Source organism: Scyliorhinus canicula, chromosome 20 (genome assembly GCF_902713615.1).
Source record: "Scyliorhinus canicula chromosome 20, sScyCan1.1, whole genome shotgun sequence".
Lineage (NCBI taxonomy): Eukaryota > Metazoa > Chordata > Chondrichthyes > Carcharhiniformes > Scyliorhinidae > Scyliorhinus > Scyliorhinus canicula.
The window spans coordinates 70,272,471-70,299,270 of record NC_052165.1 but is presented as its reverse complement, the minus strand read 5'-3'; the positions used below and the strand labels follow the sequence as shown (position 1 = coordinate 70,299,270).

Genomic DNA, 26,800 nt, shown 5'->3' with positions numbered 1-26,800 from the left:
TTGTGGCATCTTTATGATGCATGTCGATGATTTTTTTGTGGGGTGGGACGAGTGATTTTGAAGCTATTGTAATCTCTGGTTTGAGAAAAGAATTCAGTTGGAAGCCAGGTTTCCGGTGCATTTAAATATATTGGACTGGAAATCGGACAGACTAAGTTAGGGGCAACTTTATGTCAACAATCTTATTTGGAAAGCATCAGCCCAATAGCAATTAGTCGCGGCCGGGTTTCACAAAAAGACGCAATGGTTTCAAAGATAGAAAAAGAGCAACTGCGAAGTTTAATTGGGCAACTGAACTGGTTAGGTAAACAGACTAGACCGGACGTGAGTTTTGATGTCTTAAAGTAGAGTACAAAAATGAATGATCCCAAAGTGGAAGACATAATAAGAGCAAATAAAACGTTGGCCAAACTAAAAATGCAGGAGTGTGTTTTGAAGTTCCTGGTTTTAAGTGACCTTAGGCACTTGAAACCCAAAGTTTATAGTGATTCGTCCTATGCAAATATATGTGATGGGGTTTCAAGCGTAGGAAGTTTTATAATTTTCCTTTTGGGGAACAATGGTAAATGTTGCCCTCTTGTGTGGGAAACAAAGAAAATAAGGAGTGTGGTCAAAAGCACTTTGGCTGCTGAGACGTTTAGAATTGTGGAAGTGGTGGATGTGCCCTTTTATATAAGTCAGATATTGACAGAAATTTTGGGATTAGGGGATTTGGGTAATATACTAATTTTTTTTTTTAATAATTTTTATTGAAGAAATTTTTCAAAATACAAACATTTTAACCCCCCCTACATTTACATTTAAATTATAACAAAACAAAGTCAAACCCCCCTACTTAACAAGAAAAAGAAAAAAGTCCCCCCCCCCCTACTCGCGTGTCTCCCCCCCCCCCCCCCCGCCGGCGAACCGACAGTCAGACCACCTTATCATTTCTAGCAGCGTCCTCGGGCAGGCCTTGCCCGTGCCACCACCGCTACCGTACTTCCTTCGTCTTTGTCCCCCCTCCGCCCTCCCCTCCCCTCCCGGGTTGCTGCTGTCACGGCCTCAGTTTCTATCTCTGATCCAAGAGGTCTAGGAAGGGTTGCCATCGCCTGAAAAATCCCTGCACCGACCCTCTCGGGGCGAATTTGATCCTTTCCAATTGGATGAAGTTTGCCATGTCGTTTAACCAGGTGTTAACACTCGGAGGCCTTTCGTCCCTCCACTGAATCAGGATCCTCCTCCGAGCCACCAAGGACGCAAAGGCTAATATTCCAGCCTCCCTCGCCTCCTGTACCCCCGGTTCCACCCCAACCCCGAAGATCGCAAGTCCCCATCCTGGCTTGACCCTGGACCCCACCACTCTCGACACCGTCCCTGCCACCCCCTTCCAGAACTCCTCCAGTGCCGGACATGCCCAAAACATATGTGCATGATTCGCAGGGCTTCCCGAACATCTAATACACCTGTCTTCACCCCCGAAAAACCGACTCATCCTTGTCCCCGTCATGTGGGCTCTATGCAGTACCTTAAATTGAATGAGACTTAGTCTCGCACATGACGACGACGAGTTGACCCTCTCCAGGGCGTCTGCCTATGTCCCGTCCTCTATCTGTTCCCCCAGCTCTAACTCCCACTTATCTTTCAGCTCCTCTACTGGTACCTCCTCCACCTCCTGCATAATCTTATAGATGTCCGAGATCTTCCCCTCCCCGACCCAGACCCCTGATAGCACCCTATCACTCCCCCCTGTCGGGGGGGTAATATACTTATTGAATGTCACATTGACAATAAATACCTGTGGGAAAATGTGCACTCTACAAAAAGTGTTAATGAAAAGAGGTTACGGATAGACATCGCACGTTTGAAGCAGACGTTGGACAGAGGGGAAATAACAAACATTAAATCGGTCAACAGTAGCTATCAACTGTCAGACTGTTTTACGAAAAGAGGGACTAGTTCACGGAAACTTTTGGATATTGTTAATGAAGGGTGCCTGTTTGTGTGACTTTTTTTCTTCTCTTCCACAAAACGAAACTGGGAAAAAAACTGGGGGTGGGGAAATCACGTGTGTGTTTTAGTTTCATGAAATTTTGTTTTCACCTAATTGGTTTTTTTTCTCCAAGGAAGGGGAGACTGTTAAGTAATGGGTTAAGAGACATTGCAATTAGTTGTCTCATTCATGTTAAGTGTCCAATAATTGACACATATGTAAAGGGGCTACAGATGGCCTCTGGGTCTGGTGATGTGTAGAGTTTTGTGCAGAGTCCGTTGGAAGAAATAAAAGTGTTTGGTGAAAAAGGAACAGAACTTTTGTCTCTTCACACCACATCATCTAATACGTCTAACAGTGTTTCCATGCAACTGCTTCCAGGCAGTAAAATCCATGTTTGGAAGATGCAGTTAAAAAGACTTAGTGAGTTGCCACAGTACCTATAGGTGGGAATACAGTGCTGCCACTGCGCTTTATTGGTGGAAGGAGTGAATGGTAAAGGTTATGGGTAGGATGCTGATCAAGTGGACTGCTCTGTACTGGATTGTGTTGTTAGAATTGAACTCACCCAGGCAAGTGGAGTTGTGCCTTGGAGATAATGTACAGACTATGGGGAGTGAGCAGGTGCATATACTCACTGCAGAACTGAGAGTGAGCAGTTCAATATACTCACTGCAGAACTGGGAGTGAGAAGGTGAATTACTCACTGCAGAACTGGGGGTGAGCAGGTGAATATACTCACTACAGAACTGGGGGTGAGCAGGTGAATTACTCACTGTACAACTGAGAGTGAGCAGGTGAATTACTCACTGCAGAACTGGGGGTCAGCAGGTGAATTACTGACTGCAGAACTGAGAGTGAGTAGGTGAATTACTCACCGCACAACTGGGGGTGAGCAGGTGAATTACTCAATGCACAACTGGGGGTGAGCAGGTGAATTACTCACCGCACAACTGGGGGCGAGCAGGTGAATTACTCACTGCAGAACTGGGAGTGAGCAGGTGAATTACTCACTGCCGAACTGAGTGAGCAGGTAATTTACTGACTGCAGAACTGGGGGTGAGCAGGTGAATTACTCCACTGCAGAACTGGGGGTGAGCAGGTGAATTACTCACTGCAGAACTGGGGGTCAGCAGGTGAATTACTGACTGCAGAACTGAGAGTGAGTAGGTGAATTACTCACCGCACAACTGGGGATGAGCAGGTGAATTACTCAATGCACAACTGGGGGCGAGCAGGTGAATTACTCACTGCAGAACTGGGAGTGAGCAGGTGAATTACTCACTGTACAACTGAGAGTGAGCAGGTGAATTACTCACTGCAGAACTGGGGGTCAGCAGGTGAATTACTGACTGCAGAACTGAGAGTGAGTAGGTGAATGACTCACCGCACAACTGGGGGTGAGCAGGTGAATTACTCAATGTACAACTGGGGGTGAGCAGGTGAATTACTCACCGCACAACTGGGGGCGAGCAGGTGAATTACTCACTGCAGAACTGGGAGTGAGCAGGTGAATTACTCACTGCCGAACTGAGAGTGAGCAGGTAATTTACTGACTGCAGAACTGGGGGTGAGCAGGTGAATTACTCCACTGCAGAACTGGGAGTGAGCAGGTGAATTACTCACTACAGAGCTGGGAGTGAGCAGGTGATTTACTGACTGCAGAACTGGGGGTGAGCAGGTGAATTACTCACTGCAGAACTGGGGGTGAGCAGGTGAATATATTCACCGCACAACTGGGGGTGAGCAGGTGAATTACTCGCTGCAGAACTGGGGGTGAGCAGGTGAATATATTCACTACAGAACTGGGGGTGTGCAGGTGAATTACTCACTGCACAACTGGGAGTGAGCAGGTGAATTACTCGCTGCACAACTGGGAGTGAGCAGGTTAATATACTCACTGCACAACTGGGAGTGAGCAGGTGAATTACTCGCTGCACAACTGGGAGTGAGCAGGTTAATATACTCACTACAGAACTGGGGGTGAGTAGGTGACTTACTCGCTGCACAACTGGGAGTGAGCAGGTGAATTACTCGCTGCACAACTGGGAGTGAGCAGGTGAATTACTCGCTGCACAACTGGGAGTGAGCAGGTGAATTACTCGCTGCACAACTGGGAGTGAGCAGGTGAATTACTCGCTGCACAACTGGGAGTGAGCAGGTGAATTACTCGCTGCACAACTGGGAGTGAGCAGGTGAATTACTCGCTGCACAACTGGGAGTGAGCAGGTGAATTACTCGCTGCACAACTGGAGTCAACGGAAATCAGGGGGGACTCTCTCTCCGGTTGGAGTCGTACTTGGCACAAAGGAAGTTGGTTATGGTAGTTCAAAGTCAATCATCTCAGCTCCAGGACATCACTGCAGGAGTTCCCCAAGGTAGTGTCCTCGGCCCAACCATCTTCAGCTGCTTCATTTGAGTATTTGTGTGGTATACAAAGCAAGGATAAGTGTGAACAAACAATAGGAGTCAGAGGATAAAGAAAATCTCAGCGAGATTAAGGCTTGTGCTAGCATAGGCAGCAGGGTGCCCCGCCAGTCTATGAACATCTCCCGAAAGTACAGAGCCAGAGCTGTCACGAATCTTTTGTGGAAGTCCTTGGGAAACCATCCTTTCCCAGCGCCTTCTCCACCTTCATGGATCTACTACTTTCCGTGATTTCTCCCAGTTCTAGTGGTGCTTCGAAGCTCAGTCTCATATCCTCCACCATGACTAGCAGTTCCAGTCTATCAAGGACCTGCTTCATCCTCAAGGTGTACATCTGAACGTTTCAAATGCCTTGTTGACCTTCTCAGCCTCCGCTACCAAGGTGCCTTTGCTGACCCTAATCTGGGCTATTTCCCTGGATTTCTCAGCTGGTGAGCCAGCTGGCCTTGTCTTCGTGTCCCCATACCTGGTGGAGTTGGTGCATTGATCTCCTCATGGAGAGCAGGTCAAAATGCATCTGTAGCTTTTTCCTCTCCACCATGAGCTCTACGGTCGAGGCCTTGGGAGTATTGCTGGTCTACCTCCAGTATGGAGTCGCTTAGCTGTTGCCTAGCCGCTCTCTCTTTCTTATCACTCCACGCTTTGTAAGCTATAATTTCACGACTGATCACAGCCTATAGCGCCTCCCGGAACACGGAGAGCGAGATCGCCTCATTCTATTTGTTGGTAATATACTCATCTATGGCCTGTGATATTTTCTCACAGAAGGCCTTGTTGGCCAGGAGGGCCATGTCCAACCTCCATGGGGGGTGTTGAGCATGGCCTGTCACCAACCTCAAATCCGCATAATGTGGAGCATAGTCTGAGATTATGATTGTGGAATACTTTGCTCCTACTAGCCCTTGAAGCACTGATTTTCCCACTATAAAGAAGATGATTCATGAATATAAATTATGTACTTGAGAGAAGAAGGGGAATGCATTCTCCCCTGAGTGGGTGAACCGCCATGGGTCCACTTCCCCAATCTGCTCCATGAATAAGCTGAATTCTTTTGCCATGTTGGGAATCTTTCCCGTTTTGAGATTCGACTTGTCCGTCCGTGAGTCCAGTATACAGTTAGTCTTTTGCCCCTCCTCCATGATCTTGCCTCCCCCTCCCCCCCATGTTCAGTCGGTGTGTGCCTATGTCAGGGATTTCCGCCACGGTCTTTACAAACCCCTTGTTGGGAGCGTACACTTTCACCAGGACTACCGATGCCCGTCTAGGACACTACTGACCATGATGTAGCATCCCCTGGGTCCGTAACCAACCTCAGCGTAGTAAACATCTTCCCCCCCCCCCCCCCCCACCCCCCCCCCCCCCCCCCCCCAGCCCTTGTCCCATAGCAGGAATGATAGGTCTGTCCTACCCAGTCCTTCCTTACCTGCAGTCGGTCCTTCTATCTCAGGGAGTCTCTTGGAGGAAGACTAAAGCAGCTTTTATTCAGGTGGGCGAAGACGCTGGATCTTTTCACTGGACCGTTAAGTCCCCTGACATTCCAGGTGACTATCCTGATGGGGTTTTTTTTGTCCCCCCCCCCCCATTCTTGCGGAATCAACCATATTTACCCACTGGACACAAATCTGCACTCCAGGATTTCCCTTTATTAGAGGACCATCCAAAATCGCCGTGGGGACTGTTCTCCCCATGCGATTGGGCCCCTGCGCTCCGGGGTTTCCCTCCATTTAGGGACCCTCCAAAGTGGTTGCTTGCAGCGTCACTTTGTTCCAAGATGAACACCTTTCCATCTGGTCAGAAGTGAGGATTGTGCAGTCATCTGCAAACATGTTCAGCATCATTCGGGACTCCTCAGATAATGAAGCAGTCCATGTCCAAATGCAGCAAGACCTGTACAATATCCAGTCTTGGGCTGACAAGTGGCAAGTTACATTTGCACCACACGAGTGCCAGGCAATGACAATCTCCTACAAGAGAGCATTGTTGCTCGTTCTGGGGAGTGTGCTTTACACTCAATTTGGCTCTATTTCGTTCCTTAGCTGTGGAGTCGCCGGTATCGTTAAGATACCGCCACAAGTTTCAAGTTCAAACCAATAAATCCATACACCAGTTAGTAAGTTCAAACAAGACACGTTTATTATTATACAGTAATCTACTAATCATGCATATAAAACTATAAGACTAGGCTAATCCTACCACTAACAGGCCAATACTTATCTGGATAAGGGGACTGCCAGATCAGGGAACAACGGCCTCTAGCTTTGTCCTGGGTCCGCAGACGTCCAGTAGTTATGGACTAAAGGGGGTCAGGAGTGTCTACTCTCGTAGCGTGCATTGTATGACACTTACGTGATGGCGGCTGCTGTCCAGACCTCTCCTCCTCGAGGTTCTTCTGCTGCAACGGTGTTCTGCTGGGAGGGCTGACTGGTCAAGGAGAGGCTGGCAGAGAGAGAGAGCTGGGGTCGCAGTCTCTGTCTTATACCTCTCTCAGGGTCTTGCGCCCACCTGGGTGGACGCTCTATACACTCGCAATCGATTGGTTCTCTTCCCAATCGATTGATTTGAATTCCCCAATAACGGGGCAGTCCCTCGATCACTGGGCGGTTCTTGGGACTTATTGTTTTGGACTTCTCTTGGCGCCGAGAAGTCTGGCCTTCTATTCAATGTATCGATTTGCGTTAACTTGTTTCCATTGTACCTGAGAATCACCCGGTATCGCCTCATTAGTATGCTAACTTGTTTTCTTTCACAGTGCTGTCTGGTTTCTGCAGCAGTCAGAACTGGTTTCTGCAGCAGTCAGAATACACAAGTGCTTTTGCAAGCTGCTTGCTTTTGCAACATGTCCATTTTCCCTGCATTCCTTGTAATCTTCCATTTTCTGTTGGGCAGTGGCCACCCCAGGTGGCTACAGCATCTAACCATAGCCCTTTGACATTCAATGGAATTACCATCTTGAATGCCAACAATCAATATCCTTGGGTTTATCATTGATCAGAACATGAACTGGACAGGGGCAGCACGGTGGCGCAGTGTGTTCGCCCTGCTGCCTCAAGCCCGAGGTCTCAGGTTTGATCCCGGCCCTGGGTCACTGACTGTGTGGAGTTTGCACATTCTCCCCGTGTTTGCATGGGTTTCACCCCCACGACCCAAAGATATGCAGGGTAGGTGGATTGGCCACGCTAAATTGCCCCTTAATTGGAAAAAATGAATTGGGTACTCTAAATTTACTTTGAAAAAAAACATGACTGGACTAGCCATATTAATCCTGTGGCTACCAGAGCAGGCCAAAGGCTAGGAATCCTACAGTAAGTAGCTCACCACTTGTGCCCCAGCCCCCAAGCCTGTCCACAAAGCACGTCAGGAGTCTAATGGAATATTCTCTACTTGCCTGACCTGCCTACCTAATCCCATTTGCCAGCACTTAGCCCATAGCCTTGAATGTTATGATGTGCCACTTGCTCATCCAGGTACTTTTTAAAGGATGTGAGACAATCCGCCTTTACCACACTTCCTGCATTTCCAGGCCGTCACCACCCTCGGTAAAAAAATGTTTTCCTCAAATCCCCCCCTAAACCTCTTTTCCAATTTGGAAACATATCAGCGTTTCTTCACTGTCGCTCGGTCAAAATTGTGTATCTCCTTGCCGAACAGTACTGTGGGTGTATCTACAGCTCGGACTGCAGCAGTTCAAGAAGTCAACTAACCACCACTTTCTGATGGGCAATAAATGCTGACCTAACCAACGAAGTCCAATTCCTGTAAATTAATTTTTAGAAACAAATTACCAATCTCTGACTTGCTCGAGTAACCACTGAATTTATATGGCAGATCTAGTTCAGTTTCCTGTCAATGGTAGCCCTGAGGACGTTGATGACTTGGAATTCAGCGAGAATAACATGTTGATTATCAGGGAGAGATGATTAGATTCTCTGTTGTCAGAGATGATCATTGCCTGTGTGGTGGGTATGTTACTTACCACTTATCAACCCAAGTTCAAATGCTAACCAGATTTTGCTGCATATGGGCATGGATTTTTTCAAGGTCTGAGGAGTCTTGAATAGTGGTGAACACGGTGCAAATCATCGGTGAATATATTCACTTCTGACCTTGTGATGGAAAAAAAGCCATTAACGAAGCAGCTGAAGGTGGTTTGATGGAGGACACGACTGAGGAATTCTATTGTGATATTCTAGAGTTGGGATCATTGACCACCAGCCATATTCCTTTGTGTTAGGTATGATTTCAACCAATAGGAAAATTCTCTCTGACTTCAACATGGTTTCTTGATGCTACACTCTTGTCAGAAGATCTCTTGATGCCAAGGGTAGTTACTCTTACTTCCCCTCTTAAATTCAGCTATTTTGTCCATTTTTGGACCAAAGCTGTAATGACGCCTGAAGTCGAGTGCCCCAGGTTGATCACCAACTGTGTATTGGTGAGCAGTTCATTGTTGAATAAATGCTGCTTGACAGCACTGTGAATGAGATCTTGCATCACTTTGCCGATTATTGAGAGTAGGCTAATTGGTTGGGAATTTGGATTGGATTTGTCTTCCTTTTCTGTAAGGAACACACATGAGCAGTTGTCTTTTTGGTTGATGCCAGTGTTGTAGCTGTACTGAAAGAGCTTGGCTATAAATACTGAGGTGAAGTAATTATTCAACATGTCTGCCAATTCTCATATTCATTGACAATACGCATTTCAGTCTTTAGCGGCCCACATTTCTCTTGACCACCCACTTTCCCTTTATGTAACTATAAAACTTCTTATTGATCTTGATGTCCCTTGCAAGTTTCCTTTCTTAATCCCGATTAGTAGCTCTTCGAAGATGCTTTGTGGCCCTTTGCTGATCTTTGTATCTTTCCGTTTCGTAGACCTGTAATGTTTTTTGCACTTTAGTAAGCCTTTTAGTTTTATGCTGTCCCTGAGCTCTTTAGTTGTCCATGACTTTTTTTTTCTGCAAAGTGGAGCTTTTCTATTCTTGGCTCTTAGCGATGTAAACTGGTTCTGCATTGCGTTTAATGTTTCTTTAAACATCTTCCCCACTGTTCTGTTGTTTTACCAATTCTAGGAGCTGACTAGTACTTTCCACTTTCAAACATTACACTGAACTTGAGCATGTTATCACTATTTGATAAATATTCACGCACAATTAGGTACTAATTAAATCCGGCTCATTGCTCATTCCTTAATTCAATATTGCTTGTCCCTGTGTGGGGCAATCTAGAACAAGAGGTTACAGATATCGGTTGAGAGGTGGTAGATTTAAAACTGAGATTAGGAGCCACGACTTCTCGCAGAGGTTGGTGAATTTGTGGAACTCTCTGCCCCATAGTGTGGTGGAATCCAAATCATGAAATGGTTTCAAGAGGGAGATTGATATATTTCTGATTTTTGAAAAAATGGGTAGGGAGGTGGCTTTGAAACCAGGAAGAGATCAGCTATGATCTGATTGAATGGAGCAATGGAAATTAGGAGCAGTGCTGAATTGCCTACTTCTGCTCCTAATTTCTATGTTCCTATTACATACGTTGCACTGAATGAAACTTGAAATTCTGAAGTCAAAGGTAATTAGTAATTGAGTTTAGGTATAAAGTGCAATTTGTTCAGTTGACTTCCAGATCTCCTCCATACAATTCCACCCGACTGCTTGGAAACTGCCTTCATGTTAAATCGTGGCGACTGTTTGAGAGTGCACTCCAGGTTTATGTTCAATCTTCTGATCCTATTCAAAGGATGAATTGGGGTGCTATGCTAGTCCTCAGTTCCCCTGGCCTTGAGAGAAGAAAAATAATTTCTGCTCTAGATTTATAGAATCTTTCTCGTACAGAAGCAGGCCTTTTACATTGAATTTATAACTTTTTCGCCTTTTTCTATTCTTAGCGATGTAATAAATAGTGTACGTACAGAAGGAAATATCATTAGAAAAGGATCAACTATTCTTTAAAAAAAATAAATTTAGAGCACCCAATTGTTTTTTCCCCCCAATTAGAAGGCAATTTAGCGTGGCCAATTCATCTACTCTGCGATTTAATGGAAAAGTTTCTAAAGTGTCATTTATGGCGGGTTTTGTTCGGAGTTTTCTGTTGGCGAGTTCCCCACCGCTATCTAACGATACTGTTACTTTTTCGGGAAGTTTCTCACTGGTTTAATCATCCTTAGAATTTTCTTCATCACTGGGGAGCTGAACGAGACCGGGCTGCCATTTTGAAAGGGTGCCCCGATCTCTAAGTGAGCTTGCGGGTCCCCCACATCCCCCATCCATGGGCAGTGTCAATCCCCACACACATGGGCAGTACCTCCCCCAAGTGAGAATGGGAAGAAATCCGCAAGTCTGGCAGCATCTGTATCGCGAGAAAACAAAGTTAACGTTTCTAGTTCGTTTGGCTCTTTGTCAGACTAAAGAAAGGGAGAATGTGTTAGATATTAAAGTGTAGCTATGAGAGATTGCAACAAAAGATGAGGACAATTTTCTTCACCCAGAGAGTGGTGAGCCTGTGGAATTTGTTACAATAGGAAGTAGTTGAGGTGAAACATTGTGTTTTCAAGAAGTAGTTAGATACAGCAATTGGGGCGAACGGGATCGAAGGAGAGGGGGGAGTTGGATTAGGCTAATGACTTAGATGATCAGCCATGATCATAATGAATGGCAGAGCAGGGTCATATGGCTCCTCCTGCTATTATTTTCTATTTATATAAAATGGAACAACTTTAGAAACAAAAGACAGATCGCCTGGTGTGGGGAAGGGGAGAGTTTCATTCAGGCAATACACATACTGGCTAGTTTTTAGAAAGGATTTAGGATGGAGGAGAGATGTCACAATCTAAAGCTGACAAACTCAACATTGAGTCCTGAGAGCCATAATGTGCCCAACTGGAAGATGAGATGTTGCTCCTCCAGCTTGTGAATCGCTTCACTAGAGCATTGCAGCAGGCCAAAGATGGGCATGGGAGCAAAGTGCTGAGTTAAAATGGCCAGTAACAGGAAGGTTTAGGTCATGCTTGCGGACGGAGCGAAGGTGTCCTCCAAAGCAGTCATCCTATCTGCGTTTAGTCTCCCCAATGTCGAGGTGACCGCATTGAGAGCAGTGAATACAACAGGCCAATTGAAGGGAGTGCATGTGAAACATTGCTTAACATGAAAGGAGTGTTTGGGGCCTTGAATGGGGAGGAGGGTAAAGGGGCAGGTGTAGCACCTTCTGTGATTGCAAGAAAAGGTGTTGTAGGAAAGGGATAAGGAGTTGGGCATGATGGTGGAGTAGTCCAGGGTATCATGGAGAGATTGTTCCCTACGGGTTGCAGGCATCACCATAACTGATGAGATGGAAACAGAGAAACTGAGAGAATGGAATGGAGTCCTTATAGGGGTGTGAGTAGCTGTAGTCAAAGTAGCTATGGGAGTAGAATGCTTTATAATGAATATTGCGGTCAGCCTGTCACAGTACATGGAGACAGAGGTCAAGGAAGGGAAGTATCAGAGATGGACCATGTGAGAGGGGTGAAAATTGAAAGCCAGAGAGCAAGCTGTTAATACACTATCTTATTGCACTGCTTTATTTAAACCAGTAAACTAAAGGGGAAGAATTAACGAGTGCCCCTGTTATATTTATTTGTTCAGGTAGTGACAGGCAAAATACCATTGACTTTTTTTTAAAGTTTAGAGTACTTACTTAATTCATTCATTAATTTCCAATTTAAGGGGCAATTTAGCATGGCCAATCCACCTAACCTGCACATCTTTGGGTTGTGGGGTTTAACACTGGGAAAATGTGCAAAGCCCACGCAGACAGTGGCCCGGGACTGAACCCGGGTCCTCAGTGCTGTAGGCAGCAGTGCTAACCACTGCGTCACCGTGCCGTCAACACTTTCATATTGACTAATATGACATGTGACCCAAATATATACTTATTTCTATTATAAATGAATGTTATCTTCAGGTTTGCCATAAAATATCTGGAAATAGCCAGCTTTCACAAACTTTGACATTCTACTTAAAGCTGCATACATATCTATAAGATGGGAGCCTTTCGCAAGAAAAAAGTTGAGAAATAAATTGAGGAAATGGTACAGAAATAATTTGGTTAAGTTTCAGTTCAATTAAGTTCCAATCCAATATGATATGCATGCTGAAATTATTTAAATCAATGGGTGGTTCAGTAAGACCCACCATTCTATATTAAATCCAAACTCTGGGACAAGTATCCCTTCTCTGAACTGTTGGGCAGGTGGTCCCAAATGTTGCTTCGTAAACTTCCATTTTTTCCAAATGTTCTAATAAAGTATGTATTTTTGCAAAATGTCACAGATTATAGCAAACAAAATGAATCCTCTTAATTCTTCCTGTTATAAAATGCAGAATTACTTTGGTTGCACATATTCAAGTTCCTTGTGTAATTTTATGTTTTACCTGTTGAGTTCATTGGTATTTTCGTCTAATATACTGTTAACAATTACAATTTTGGTGCTTGGAATATCAATATCCTGCAGTTTGTTTGCATGAGTACATATGGATGCTGTACATCTGAATTTTTGCTTCTTTTTTTTTGTTGCTTTGCTATGAGTAATACTCGAGACTCCTTTCATTTTGCACAAAAACTTGACACTTCCATTTTTATTATTTTTTAAATGACCAGCCCAAAATGCTTCATATCTCTGGCTCAATATCCTTCACACCCAGCCATTGTTGTTTCATACTTTTTCTCCTGACCTATTTTTGTTTCATATTAATTCCCTTGTGGATTTTTTTCAGCTAAATTTCATCATTCAACAAGAGCCAAATTATCCAACAGTATCTAAAACTTTATTTTGATGTTCAATATTGAAAAAAATAACTGTACAGCATCCCACCTCAAGATAGCATTTGCAGGATTATGCAGATGGTGTCAATTACTGTTGAGGTTTAATAAAATTATTGCTTTGATTGAAATGTTCTTTCTGCTGTTTACATGACGAGTTGATAATCCAAAACTATTTGCAATCAGAGTTAACTGAGGTAGGGCATGTAGTGTGAATTGCTATTTGCATTTTATTTATAAACGTGATTGCTATTTTGACCAATGAGTAATAAAACAAGCACATTTCTGTTTCCATAATACAGAAAGAATAATTCCCTACAGGCTGACAAGCGAAGTGAGAGTGATAGTTCACAGAAGTGTCTCTAGATCTGAAATTCACTTTTTTAATCTTCCTTGTGTTTCTGGGTATGGATAATTTTTAGAAGGCTATTATGCATGCTTTTATTTTAAAATATTACCAACCTTTGAACTTCCAAAAGTAACTTCAAGTAATTTCCCTCACTCTCTCAACTCCCAGGCATGAAATATGCGTGGTGACATTCACTGTGCTCTCTGAGAAAATGACTGTATTATGGAGGTCATCACAGCTGAGCCAGATGATATCCAAAGTTGATGTTGTCATAATGATGAGATTTGTGCATGAGTGATATTAATCTTTAATTTCATCGGCTGATCAAACATATATTTAACTGTTTAAAAAATACGTTTTTAAAACGAGAAAAGACACTGTCCAGGATTTTATGACCTCGCCATGGCATGTCTGGCCCCCTTGTCCCATGGATGCAGTGGGCCATTTAAATTGCCGTTTACCTTGGTGGGGGCGTGATATCCTACTTGGTGGGAGGGGCCATAAAGTCCTGGCCACTGACTTAAGGTGGCTTCCACAAGTCGCCTGATATCTGGCATTGCTAGTTGACCAGATTCTGGTAAGTTGCAATCCTTCTGTGGTATTTCACATCAGATGTCAAGAACTATTTCAAATGATTTATTGGAAACTGCAGTGGATGTCACATTTTGAGTTTTATAAGGCTACCTCTTAAGTGGAGACGGAAAGTCTACTCTGACAGTAGTTACTTGGGACGGTGTTTTTCCTGTCTCATCAAGATGGATAATGAATCATACAGATGTGAAACTTTTGTAACAATGGGCTGCATTTTGTGCTCTGTGGTGAAACAACAGCACTCACCACTGACCTCGAAGCAAGTTGCTTACAACAATCTGGTGGTCGCTGGTGTGAACTTTCCCTTTCCCAATGACAGTTTAAATCTGGCATTAAGTCAATGGGATCTCCAGGCATCTGAGAGCAATGATACCAGAAAGCAGGGGAAACAGCCAGTCACATGGAAATATTCTTACAGATAGCAAATTAGAAGTTAAAAGCACTGAACCTCTTTTAATTAAAAATTTCAGGTTGAAAAATAAATGGTATACAGTATTGGATCACGATTCATCTAAAATATCATAACCAACCATAATATTTTTTATTATTTCCAAAATATTGGGGCTGGTTTAACACAGTGGGCTAAACATCTGACTTGTAATGCCAAACAAGGCCAGCAGCGCTGGTTCAATTCCCGTACCGGCCTCCCCGAACAGACGCCGGAATGTGGCAACTTGGGGCTTTTCACAGTAACTTCATTGAAGCCTACTTGTGACGCTAAGCGATTATTATTATTATCATTATTATTTGGAATATTTTTAATCATAATGGAAAAAGTTAACATTCGACCAGTATTAAATTTGGTTGTTAGGGCCAGTTAGGATTTTCATTAGTAATTATGAATTTAGAGCAGAATTAAAATTCTAATCATTCAACCAGTTAGAACTTTTTTTGCAGCGTAAAAGTTTGCATCAATTCATTGATTGCTTAGGAATTGCACTCTGTGAGGGGACAAGAACAATATAGCCTCCAGAGGAGCATTGAATCACTGGTAGGAATTCTGCATTTCCATGTTATTCTGCGGACTCACAAAGTTACCAAGTTTTATTGAGTAACGACTGCAAATGCAGGCAGTTTGTTGTCATTCCCACGCAATATGCACGAGTTCTGGCCTCGTCCTCACAAATTACTACACTTATTCAAACACCGAATCAAAATGTTAGAACTGAGGATACTTAACTTAGGACAAGTAACAATGTTTCTTTTGACAAAAATAACGTTACAAAATAAATAGTAGACATTTTAGGCAGGATTCTCCGACCACCTGCCGGGTCGGAGAATCGCCGGGGGGGCGGCATGAATCCCGCTCCCGTCAGCTGCTGAATTCTCCAGCGCTGATCGGCGGCTGCTAGCAGCAGCCCCCCTGGCGATTCTCCAACCCGCAATGGGCCAAGTGGCCACCCTTTTTCGGCCAGTCCCGCCGGCGTAAATTACAAACCACCACGGAGGAATCCGCACCTTCGGGGCAGGACGACGTCGGAGTGGTACACGCCAGAGTTGCCCACCCCGCCAGTTTTTGCAGAATCCCACCCCTTGTGTTTAAAGATATAACCTGGAATTAAACATTTATCTCATTTTGCTTTTTTATTCACAGATCGAGAAAGATCTTCTGTTTCCTCTTTGACACCTTCAAGAGATGCATCTCCATCTGGTTCAGTACCACCAGCTACGTCAAAGGTCAGCTCAATTTCATTCTTCAATCATTTTGATAATCATCCTAAAAGAATGGTGCAATCTAATTCGTGGGGTATCTATCAGAAAATGTGTTCTGTACAAAGTAGCAGGCATCCATTTAATTAATTATCAAATGTAATTCTGAAATTAATTATTACATACTATTCATCAGAAATCTAGTGTACTCTTTCAATTTCTGCATCATGTATCTTGAAATGGCAACAGCATTCATCATTGCGTTTAGTGTGTACTCTCTCTCATGCCCTTTCTAGCACACTTTCTCTCGTCACCAACACTTATAAAAGATGAAGAATAGCAAAACTTATTTGGGCAACATATCCTTCAGAGATCTATAAAACCTAAACTCTCAGATTTTCTTTTTACAAAAATCCTTCTGACTTCCTCAAAGCCATCATGAAGAATAGCAAAACTTATTTGGGAAACATATCCTTCAGAGATCTATAAAACCTAAACTCTCAGATTTTTTTTTACAAAAATCCTTCTGACTTCCGCAAAGCCATCATTGTTTCACTTTTCAATAAGGATGATAATCAATTTGTGGGAACTTCAGGGGCATATCCCTTCTGTCTACTGTGAGGAAGATTTTTTGCATGAATTCTCCTGATATGCCTCCAATCCATTTCCAAAGATATACTTCCAGAGACCCAATGTGGTTTCCGGCCATCCAGGGATACTACAGGCACAATCTTTGTCCATTGATAAGTTCAAGAAAAGTGTCTGGTACAGCAAAAAGAGCTGTGCATGACTTTTATTTATCTGTCAAAGGCCTTTGACTGCCATCAATTGTGAAGCCCTTTGGAAAGTCCTCAAGTCCAGCAACATTTCTTACTGTCCTGCAACTCCCTCATGATGTCAGGAAAACGCAAGAAATTGTAATAATTGTTGGTGATATTCCTGTAATTTTGTAAAACTGTTGGGGTATGAGTGGTAATTAAAATAAAGGACTATGTAACTATTATCTATAGGTTTGTTATGGTAGAGCCTATAAATGCTTCAAGCAGATGTTTGCATGAGGTAATTTAGTATGGCAGAACAGGAGTCGATTTGATTGGATTATTGTGGTTCAAAGGAGAAGATATGGAGGGCGTAAAATAAAGGCATCATAGCTAAAGTATGGCGAGAGTGCATTTACTTTTAAATTCTAAAAGGTAAAGTAAAAGACTAAAGTTGATCAATTATGGGAGATAACATTTCTAAAAAGACTTTTCTAAATGGAGAGCAAAGGGAAAGAACGTATTTAAGGAAATACTGAAACCTATGAAGGTAGTTGTTTTAGATTTCAGCAGACATAAGGTATAGCTGTTCAACTCCCAGCAAGCAGTTGTTGAATAGATATGGGAAAGGGTAGTTCTGAAGGTAGTTAAATTAATATTGTGTGGAAGAGTCTTAAAGTATTGATACTATGTGAAGCAATTGTTGCGCTCAAGTGTAACTGTTTCATTTATTTTTCTATTTCTTAATAAATATTTACTTGTTTATAAAATCATCACAATTAGTCAGGGACATCATTTCTGGATTTCAAAACCCCTCATACTATACAAATTGAAGCAAAGAACAAACATGAGGCAGTTGTTTCAAGTTTCCCTTCTCGGATTTGATCCTCAGCAGTGCCTTTAACAATGGCAAATTTACAGCAACCGTCCTTTGCAATGGATTAGAGATTTAAGTTCTTTTCTTTTGGAATTGGAGTTCAGCAAGGCGATCTTCAATATCTACCTCCACCTGGTCCTAGAATTTGTTTGTGACTAACTTACACAAAGGGACATGATTGAGTTTCATCTCAGTGGGAAACTTTTCAACCACAACAGACTGAGAGCCAAGAGTAAAGTGAGCCTCCAGCATATCCAAGACTTAAAATATCTTGACAACTGTATAGTGGTCCACACTGCGATATTTAGAACATCTTCAACTCAAGTACAAAATAATTATAATCTCCCTAAACATCATCAATACTAAAATTATCCACATTGATCAGAATCTCACTAAACATCATCAAAACCAAAATCTGTACCTACGTAGAATCATAGAATTTACAGTGCAGAAACCGGCTATTCGGCCCATCGAGTCCACACCGGCCCTTGGAAAGAGCAACCTACTTAAGCCCACGCCGCCACCCTATCCCTGTAACCCGACTTAACCTTTTGGACACTAAGGGGCAATTTAGCGTGGCCAATCCACCTAACCTGCACATCTTTAGACTGTGGAAGAAAACTGGAGCACCTGGAGGAAACCCACGCAAACACTGGGAGAATGTACAAACTCCACACAGGCAGTCTCAAGCTACTGTTAATGCTGGAGACGCAAAATCGCAGCACTATTGCGTTGAAGAAGGCGGTCATTTGGACCATCATGCTTGTACCGGTCCTCCGATTGAGCAAATCGCCAAGCTCTATTTTCCCGCTTTCTTGTAACCCTGTATACTCTCTCTTATCTGATAATAGCCCAATTCTTCAATGCTTTAATTGAGCATGCCTCCACCACACTTTTGCACAGTGCATTCCAGATCCTAACCACCGGCTGCGTTAAAAAGTTTTTTCTTACATCACTTGTTATTTTGCTAATTATTTTGAAATTGTGCTTTCTCATTCCCCGTGCTTTCTCATTCCCCATCCTTTCATGAGTGGGAGCAGTTTCTGCCTATCTACTCTATCCAGACCCCTCATGATTTTGGATACACCCATCAGATCTCCTGAGCCGCTTTTTGTTGAAGAAACACAGTCCTAACATAATGCTAGAAATATATGTAAAATATCTGCATCTATACCAGAGTGCGCACACCGCCTGCCATCTTTATAGTGTGGTGGACATGGCTTGTGAATATTCCATTAAATCAGGCTGCCAAAGATCAACAAAATCTGACTTTGGATGTTGTTGAACACTTCCCATATCTCAGCAGCTATCTTTGAAGCAATTGAAGAAGCAATCCAGCAGAGAATCATATGTGGCTGCGCAGCCTTCAAAAAATTGCACAACCAGGTTTTCGGCAGCATAGATCTCCATTACAGTAACTTCAGGGAAACAATGGTGCAGTGGCATTGTTCCTGGACTACTAATCCAAAGACCCAGGGTAATAATCTGGGTTATCCTAGCAGATGGTGAAATTTGAATTCAATATAAAAGAAAATTTGGAATTATGAGTCTGATGATCATCATGAAACCATTGTTGATCGTTGTTAAAAACCTTTCTGGTTCACTAATGCCTTTAGGGAAGGAAACCTTCCATACTTACCTGGTCTACATGTGACTCAGACACACAGCAATGTGGTTGACTCTTAAAAGTTCTCTTAAATGTCCCAGCAAGCCACTAGTTCAAGGGCAGTTAGAGATGGGCAGTAAATTCTTGCCTTGCCAGCGATGCTCACATCACATCAAAGAACAAAGAGAAAAAACACCACAGCAACATCTTATAGGTTCCAAAAAAATCTAACAACAATCATGAAAAATAGTTAACAAAAACAAAAATTCCTGGTTGGCAATCTTAACAAAAGATCTGATTTTGTTTCTGTTCTTGTCATGGCCATTGGTTGGACAAAGGGTGTGTGTTCTGAGAAACACCAGTTTTAGTGAGGAGCTGAAGGAAATAAGTAGATAAATGGTTTTGGGGAAATTATTGGGATTGAAGGTGGATAAATCTCCAGGGCCTGATGATCTTTATCTTTGAGAAAGCAGCCCTCCAAATAGTAGATTCATTTTCCAAAATTCTTTGGACTCTGGAATGGTTCCTACAGATTAGAGAGTAGCTAATATAATCTCGCTCTTCAAAAAGGGAGGCAGAGAGAAAATAGGAAATTTGTTCGAGTCCATTATCAAGGATTTCATAGCACAGCGTTTAGAAAGCAGTAATATAGTCAGGCAAAGTCAGCATGGATTTACAAAAGGGAAATCATGCTTGACAAATCTACTAGAATTCTTTGAAGATGTAATGAGTTGACCAGGAGGACCTAACGGATGTGGTTTATTTAGACTTTCAGAAGGCTTTCAACAGGTTTCAAGTAGCAGATTACTATGTAAAGTTAAAACACATGGGATTGCAAGTTGTGTCGTGAGATGGATAAAAGCTGGTTAACAGATCGGAAGCAAAATTTTAGAATAAATGGGTCTTTTCTGATGGCAGACAGTGACTACTGGGGTACCGCAGGGATCTGTGCTATGAGGCCAACACTTCACATTGTATATTAATGATTTGGACGAGGGAACTAAATGTAGTGTTTCCAAATTTACGGATGATACAAAGTTGTTTGGGAGGGTGAGCTGTGAGGAGGGTGCAGAGATACTGCAGCAGGATTTGGACAAGCGGAGTGAGTGGGCATGTGCATAGCAGATGCAGTATAATGTGGATAAATGTGGGTTATCTGCTTCGGTGGCAAAAATAGGAAGGCAGATTATTATTTGAGTGGGTGTAAATTGGGAGAGATGGATACTCAGCGAGACCTTGGTGTCCTCGTGATCAGTCGCCGAAAGTAAATGCGCTGCTACAGCAGGCAGGAAAGAAGGCAAATGGTATGATTGCCTTCATAGCGAGAGGATTTTAGTATAGGGATAGGGATGTTTTACTGCATTGGATAGGGCATTGTTGAGGCCGTACTTGGAATATTGTGTGCAATTTTGGTGTCCTTATCCGAGGAAGGATGTTCTTGCTATAGCGTGAGTGCAGCGACGGTTTACCAGGTTGATTCCTGGGATGGTGGGACTGTCATATGAGGAGAGACTAAGTTGGTTAGGATTGTATTCACTGGAGTTTAGAAGAGTGAGAGGAAATCTCATAGAAAGTTATTTAAAATTCTAACAGGCTTAGACTCAGAAGGTAGATTCAGAAAGAATGTTCCCGATGGTGGAGGAATCAAGAATTGGGGTCATACCTTTTGGGACTGAGGTGAGGAGAATTTTCTTCACCCAGGGGTGGTGAATCTATGGAATACACTACCACAAAATGTAGTTGAGGCGAGAACGTTGTGTAAGTGTGCAATGGGCGGTACAGTAGCACTGTTGCTTCACAGTGCCAGGGACCTGGGTACGATTTCCAGCTCGGGTCACCGTCTGTGCAGAGTCTGCATGTTCCCCCTGTGTCTGCGTGGGTTTCCTCCGGGTGCTCCGGTTTTCTCCCACAAGTCCCGAAAGACGTGCTTGTTAGGTGAATTGAACATTCTGAATTTTCCCTCTGAGTACCCGAACAGGCGGCGGAATGTAGCAACTAGGCGTTTTTCACAGCAACTTAATTGTAGTGTTAATCTAAGCCTACTTGTGAAACTAGTAAAGATTATTATTATTAATTTCCAGAATAAATTAGATATAGCTCTTGGGCTAAAGGGCTATTGGTGTGGGGGAAAGGCAGGATCAGGGTATTGAACTTGATGATCAGCAATGATCATAATTAGGGCAGCACGGTGGCCTAGTGGTTAGCATAACCGCCTCACGGCGCTGAGGTCCCAGGTTCGATCCCGGCTCTGGGTCACTGTCCATGTGGAGTTTGCACATTCTCCCCGTGTCTGCGTGGGTTTCGCCCCCACAACCCAAAAATGTGCGGAGTAGGTGGATTGGCCACGCTAAATTGCCCCTTAATTTAAAAAAATAATTGGCTAATCTAAATTATTTTTTTTTTTAAATATAGCAATGGTCATAATTAATGGTGGAGCACGCTTCAAGGGCAGAATGGCCCACTCCTGCTTCTATTTTCTATGTATATTTCTATATGTGCACCTCGCTAGAACCCCTCTACGGGAACTCTGAGGTGACTGCAGCAATTGCAAAGTGGCTCTTTAATAATTAATAATAATCTTATTGTCACAAGTAGGATTACATTAAAACCGCAAGGAAGTTATTGTGAAAAGCACCTAGTCGCCACATTCCGGCGCCTGTTCCGGTACACGAGAATTCAGCATGTGGGTGAACACTGTAACTGATCTGCAATGTCGAGGTCTATGAATTCAACTTCTGAACTGCTCTTGGGGCTGGAGTCGAGGACCTGGCTGGTGAACTCATTGGGCTGCTTCCCAAGTGTGCCTGCAACAGAAAAGAAAGGTCATTAAGTTGGTTGCATGGGGCTTTAGAATCAGGAGTTGTAACTCACAGCATTGTTGTCTGATGAATGATGCAGTGCTGGATTCTCACTTGGTTTATCACTGTTGACCTCATCATCAGCACAACAGGGGTTGGCGTCCTCCCCAGCCAACTGGATGATTCTGTCCTCAAAGTCAGTGAGGAGCTTCAGCTCTACCATCCCTCTGCCATCTGTGATCTCTCCCTCTTGTTGTGAACCAATCATTTTCTGCATTAATACAAATGAAGACAGTTCAAGCAGGACTTGTGCCAGGGCAGATGATCAGGATGCCAGGAATGTGTGGATGCTGAGTGGGACCAGTTAGAACACGACTAACAGAGGAGTTGAAGATGTCTCTGAGAGAGCGAGTGGCATTGAGTGAGATCCCTGTGGATGTGTGATGGAGAAGAGACGTTGGCAGGCTGGTTGGGTGAGGGAGAGACTGTCTGTGCTAGGTTGGGTTGGAAAGTGAGTGATTCACAGATGCTGGGCTGGAGAAGGCTGGATGCAATGGTGCAGGTGGGAGGCTGGGTGAGGATGAAAAGACTCGCTGCCCAGATGTGTGGGAGGGAAGGGGTGTGGGGGAGAGAGTGAATTAATGTGGGAGGGAGAATAAGTAAGTGTAGGATGTGCGTATGTGTTTCAGGCTTACTGAGAATTTCCATGACCCTCACCCCTACACGCCAACTCACAATCACACCAATTCACATGGTGAGTGAGTAAATGAGTGAGCATCAAGAGATTGAGAGTGAGCCATACAAACAGACCCTGTCCCTCGCACACTGCTGCCTCACAGCGCCAGGGACTGGGATTCGATTGCGACCTTGGATGACTGTCTGTGTGGAATTTGTACGTTGTCCCCGTGTCTGCGTGGGTTCCTCCGGGTTCTCTGGTTTCCTCCCACAGTTCAAAGATGTGGACTGACATGATAAATTACCCCCAAGTGTCCAAAGATTAGATGGGCTACAGGGATAGGGCAGAATTGATGTTCTTATTTGCCTCTGTAGAAATAAACATTTCCAATTCTTGGCATTCATGAAATGGCCCAACATCTGCCTTACCACACATGATTTAAGGTTTTTTTTAATATAAATTTAAAGTGCTCAATTCTTTTTTTCAAATTAAGGAGCAATTTAGTATGACCAATCCCCCTACCCTGCATATCTATGGATTGTGGTGTGAGACCCATGCAGATAAGGGGAGAATGTGCAAACTCCAGACGGACAGTGATCCGAGGCCAGGATCAAACCTGGGTCCTCGGCACCGTGAGGCAGCAGTGCAAACCACTGCGCCACCAATGATTTTAGGGTTCATTTGAAAGTGGGAAGGGGGCAGAACATGAAATAGAACTGAAGTTAGAGATTTAAAACTAAAATGTTTCTTTATTTCACTAGAGCTTTGAAAAATCCAGTAGAACACCTGATAACCTGAACAAAGAAGGTGGAAATGATTGGTGTTCTGAACAGCAACAGATTCCAGAACTGGAAATGTCTGAATGTGATACCGTTGTAAGTATGCCAGTTAACAGTATCTGCTACAAAATTTGTTCCGATTTTCATGTTGCTCTGAGTTAGCTATCTAACGTTTTATATGTTTCCAGACAAATTTTTTAAAACTTAGTTGAGCACCACCACCACCCAAGGCTGTAAAAACCCATCACCATCACAGAAATACAAAGAATTAGCCATACTGGCAAAAAAGGACAACATCTGAGGGTGACCGCATGACTGGATTGGATGAAAGCCAAAAGGAAGCTGATCCTTGACCAGCCAAATCTTACCAAAACCCATCACCAGAATCAACAGCTGGAACGTCCGAACACTTCCAATATGGGACATGGGGCTGGTTTAGCACACTGGGCTAAATCGCTAGCTTTTAAAGCAGACCGAGGCAGGCCAGCAGCACGGTTCAATTCCCGTACCAGCCTCCCCGAACAGGTGCCGGAATGTGGTGACTAGGGGCTTTTCACAGTAACTTCATTGAAGCCTACTCGTAATGAGCGATTTTCATTTTTTTCATTTTCAAATGAGAACCTATTGACTTGATATTTTGGAACATCAACGAGATGCGGTCGACAGACCAAGGATTAATTTAACAATCTCAAAAACGATATAGATGAGTTGGTGGAGTGGACGGTAAAGTGGCAGATGGATTTTAACAAAGGGCTATTTGGGGAGGTCAAGCAGTTATAGGGAGTACATAATAAATGGGAATATGTTAAAATGGATAGTTGAAATGAGAGATCTTGGAGTATAACTGCACAGGTCCCTAAAGGCAGAGGTCCAAAGAGCCATCAAAAGCCTGAAGAACATCCAAGGCACCTGATATCAATGAAATACCAACAGAGCTATTAAACCTGGCAGGAACACCATCACAAGAGAGCTCACAGACCAGTTCAACATGATCTGGACTCCAGAGGACATCCCAGATTATTGGAGGCGAGGAGTACTCGTCAAGCTGCTGAAGAAAGGGAACTTCAGCAATGGAAACAACTGGAGGGGAACAACATTGCTGTCATTATTTATTAAGGTCTTTAGCGCAATGCTCCTCACCAGAGTGAAAGCAAAGGCAGACGGTACCCTTCGCAAAGCGTAGGCATATTTCCAGGGTGGTGGATCATTTGGCAAGTTGTTCGTTGCTCTCAGGAACATTATAAAACAGAGCCTAGCATTCATGTATAGAGGGCTAGAATACAAGAGCAGGGATGTGCTGCTGAGGCTGTACAAGGCTCTGGTCAGACCCCATTTGGAATATTGTGAGCAGTTTTGGTCCCGTAGCTAAGGAAGGATGTGCAGGCCTTGGAGAGGGTCAGAGGAGGTCACTGGAATGAAGGACTTGTTATATGAGGAGCCGTTGAGGAGTTTAAAAGGATGAGTAGGGATCTTATTGAAATTTACAGAATACTGAGAGGCCGAGATAGAGTGGAAGTGGAGAGCAAGTTTCCACTGGTAGGAGAAACTAGAACTCTAGGGCACAGCCTCAGAAGGAACGATCCTTTAAAACTGAGATGCGGAGGAATTTCTGCCAGAGGATGGTGAATCTGAAGAACTCATTGCTGCAGAACGCTGTGGGGGCCAAGTTACTCAATGTCTTTAAGACAGAGATTGATAGGTTCTTGATTATTAAAGGAATTAGGGATTATGAGGAGAAGGCAGGAGAATGGGGATGAGAAACATATCAGCCATGATTGAATGGCACTGCAGACCCAATGGGCCGAATGGCCTGATTCTGCTCCTACATCGTATGGTCTAATGAGCCAAAAATATTGTGATGGCCGGTGGTGAAGTCTTACTGTCCCGCACATCACGCTCCAGTTCTTTGTGTGGGCACACAGCATTATTGAAATTTTGAGTCAGCTTGTGCCCTAGCTGTTGCCACGTCTCACTTGAACCTTTTCCTAATTTTTTGTTCCCGTCTTCTGAATGAATGGGTATCTTCTATTATTTCTGTCTCTCTCTTAAAATTATCGAGTACCACCCTCCCAAACCCAAAGAATCCTCTGGATTCCATCTCTGGAATGAGTGACTTCTCATCCTTAATGACTTCAACCTTTGTCTAAACTCCCTACCTTCTGTCCTCTCTCCTTCAATTCCGCTATTCTGTTATTTCTCATTCTCTTTCCTCACATAAATGTTTCTACCTGCATCCGCAGTTGACCTTGCATGACTTCACCACCAAGAACTTAATCAGTAAGGTAATCTTTAACAGTCCTTTGTCTCACAACACTTGTGCCAATTCTGATGCATCTTGCACCCATTATTCCTGTTTCTCCAGTATAATTTGACCGTTGCTCCTTAAGCAACACATGCTTGGTGCACAAATGGTCCTTCTAGCCACATCTAGTTTGAGCATATTGTTCTACCACGTCTCCCTCTCCTTAGGCGAAGCTTGTTCCTCCAGATTATTCATTTAAGCAAAGAAAAATCATTCCTTCCATTATCTTTTCATAACATGTATTCATTTACAAGCTGGTCAACGTTCATATATACATTGACAACAACTAGCTCTTCCTCTCAACTACTTCCATTATTATTGTAACGTTGCTATGCCGTCAGACTGCTTGACTGACACAAAGTTTTTTTAGAAACTCCAATTCAACACTGGAAAGACATATTCCATTATCTTTGGTCCCACCATAACCTCCACTCTGTAGCCACTGGTTCTGTTGCCCTCTCCAAACACTTGCTTAGACAAATCAGACAATGTAAACCAATTTAATTCAGAGCTGATTTTCAAGTCTCACTTCTTGTGCACCACTGAGATTGCTTGCTTTTTTCATATCTGGACTCAATTTTTCAAGGGGACTATTCTATTCTAGGGAGGCATGGTTGCACAGTGGTTAGCACAGTTGCTTCACAGCTCCAGGTTCCCAGGTTCCCAGCTTGGGTCACTGCCTGTGCGGAGTCTGCACCTTCTCCCCGTGTCTGCGTGGGTTTCCTCCGGGTGCTCCGTTTCCTCCAACAGTCCAAAGATGTTCAGGTTAAGTGGATTGGCCATGATCAACTGCCCTTCGGTTAGGTGGGGTTACTGGTTCATGTGGATAAGGTGGAAGTGTGGGCTTAAATGGGGTGCTCTTTCCAAAAGCCGGTGCAAACCCGATGGGCTGAATGGCCTCTTGCACTGTAACTTCTATGATTCCTTCCAAATATTTCAACTTGTGTAAACTGCCCATATCATGTTCCAGTTACCTATTAGCCCCATTCCCACTGGCTTCTTTATCCTCAACTGCCTCCTTCATGTTCACAATTTTCCGTGGCCTGATGCACTCTACCTTATCAGTCTCCCCCCACCCCCCACAAATCATATATGTGTTTCCCTATCCCATATGTTTTTCCCTATCCTTTGGTCCTCTGAATTTGCATGCTACCTTCCTGCCCTTTGCATCGCTATTCCGATACAATGATCCAAATGATGTTTCTCTCTCTCTCTCTACCTTT

At 43.5% G+C, this 26,800-nt stretch overlaps 1 protein-coding gene across 8 annotated transcripts in view; it reads left to right on the top strand.

Moving 5' to 3' along the window:
• The window catches only part of pphln1 (periphilin 1), a 213,147-nt gene that overhangs the window by 121,211 nt on the left and 65,136 nt on the right, over nt 1–26,800 (top strand). For all 8 annotated transcript variants that reach the window (XM_038780842.1, XM_038780839.1, XM_038780841.1 and 5 more), the window contains 2 exons: nt 15,726–15,808; nt 23,258–23,371. In XM_038780842.1, the coding sequence (XP_038636770.1) occupies nt 15,726–15,808; nt 23,258–23,371 (197 nt within the window). The remainder of the gene's footprint in view (nt 1–15,725; nt 15,809–23,257; nt 23,372–26,800) is intronic.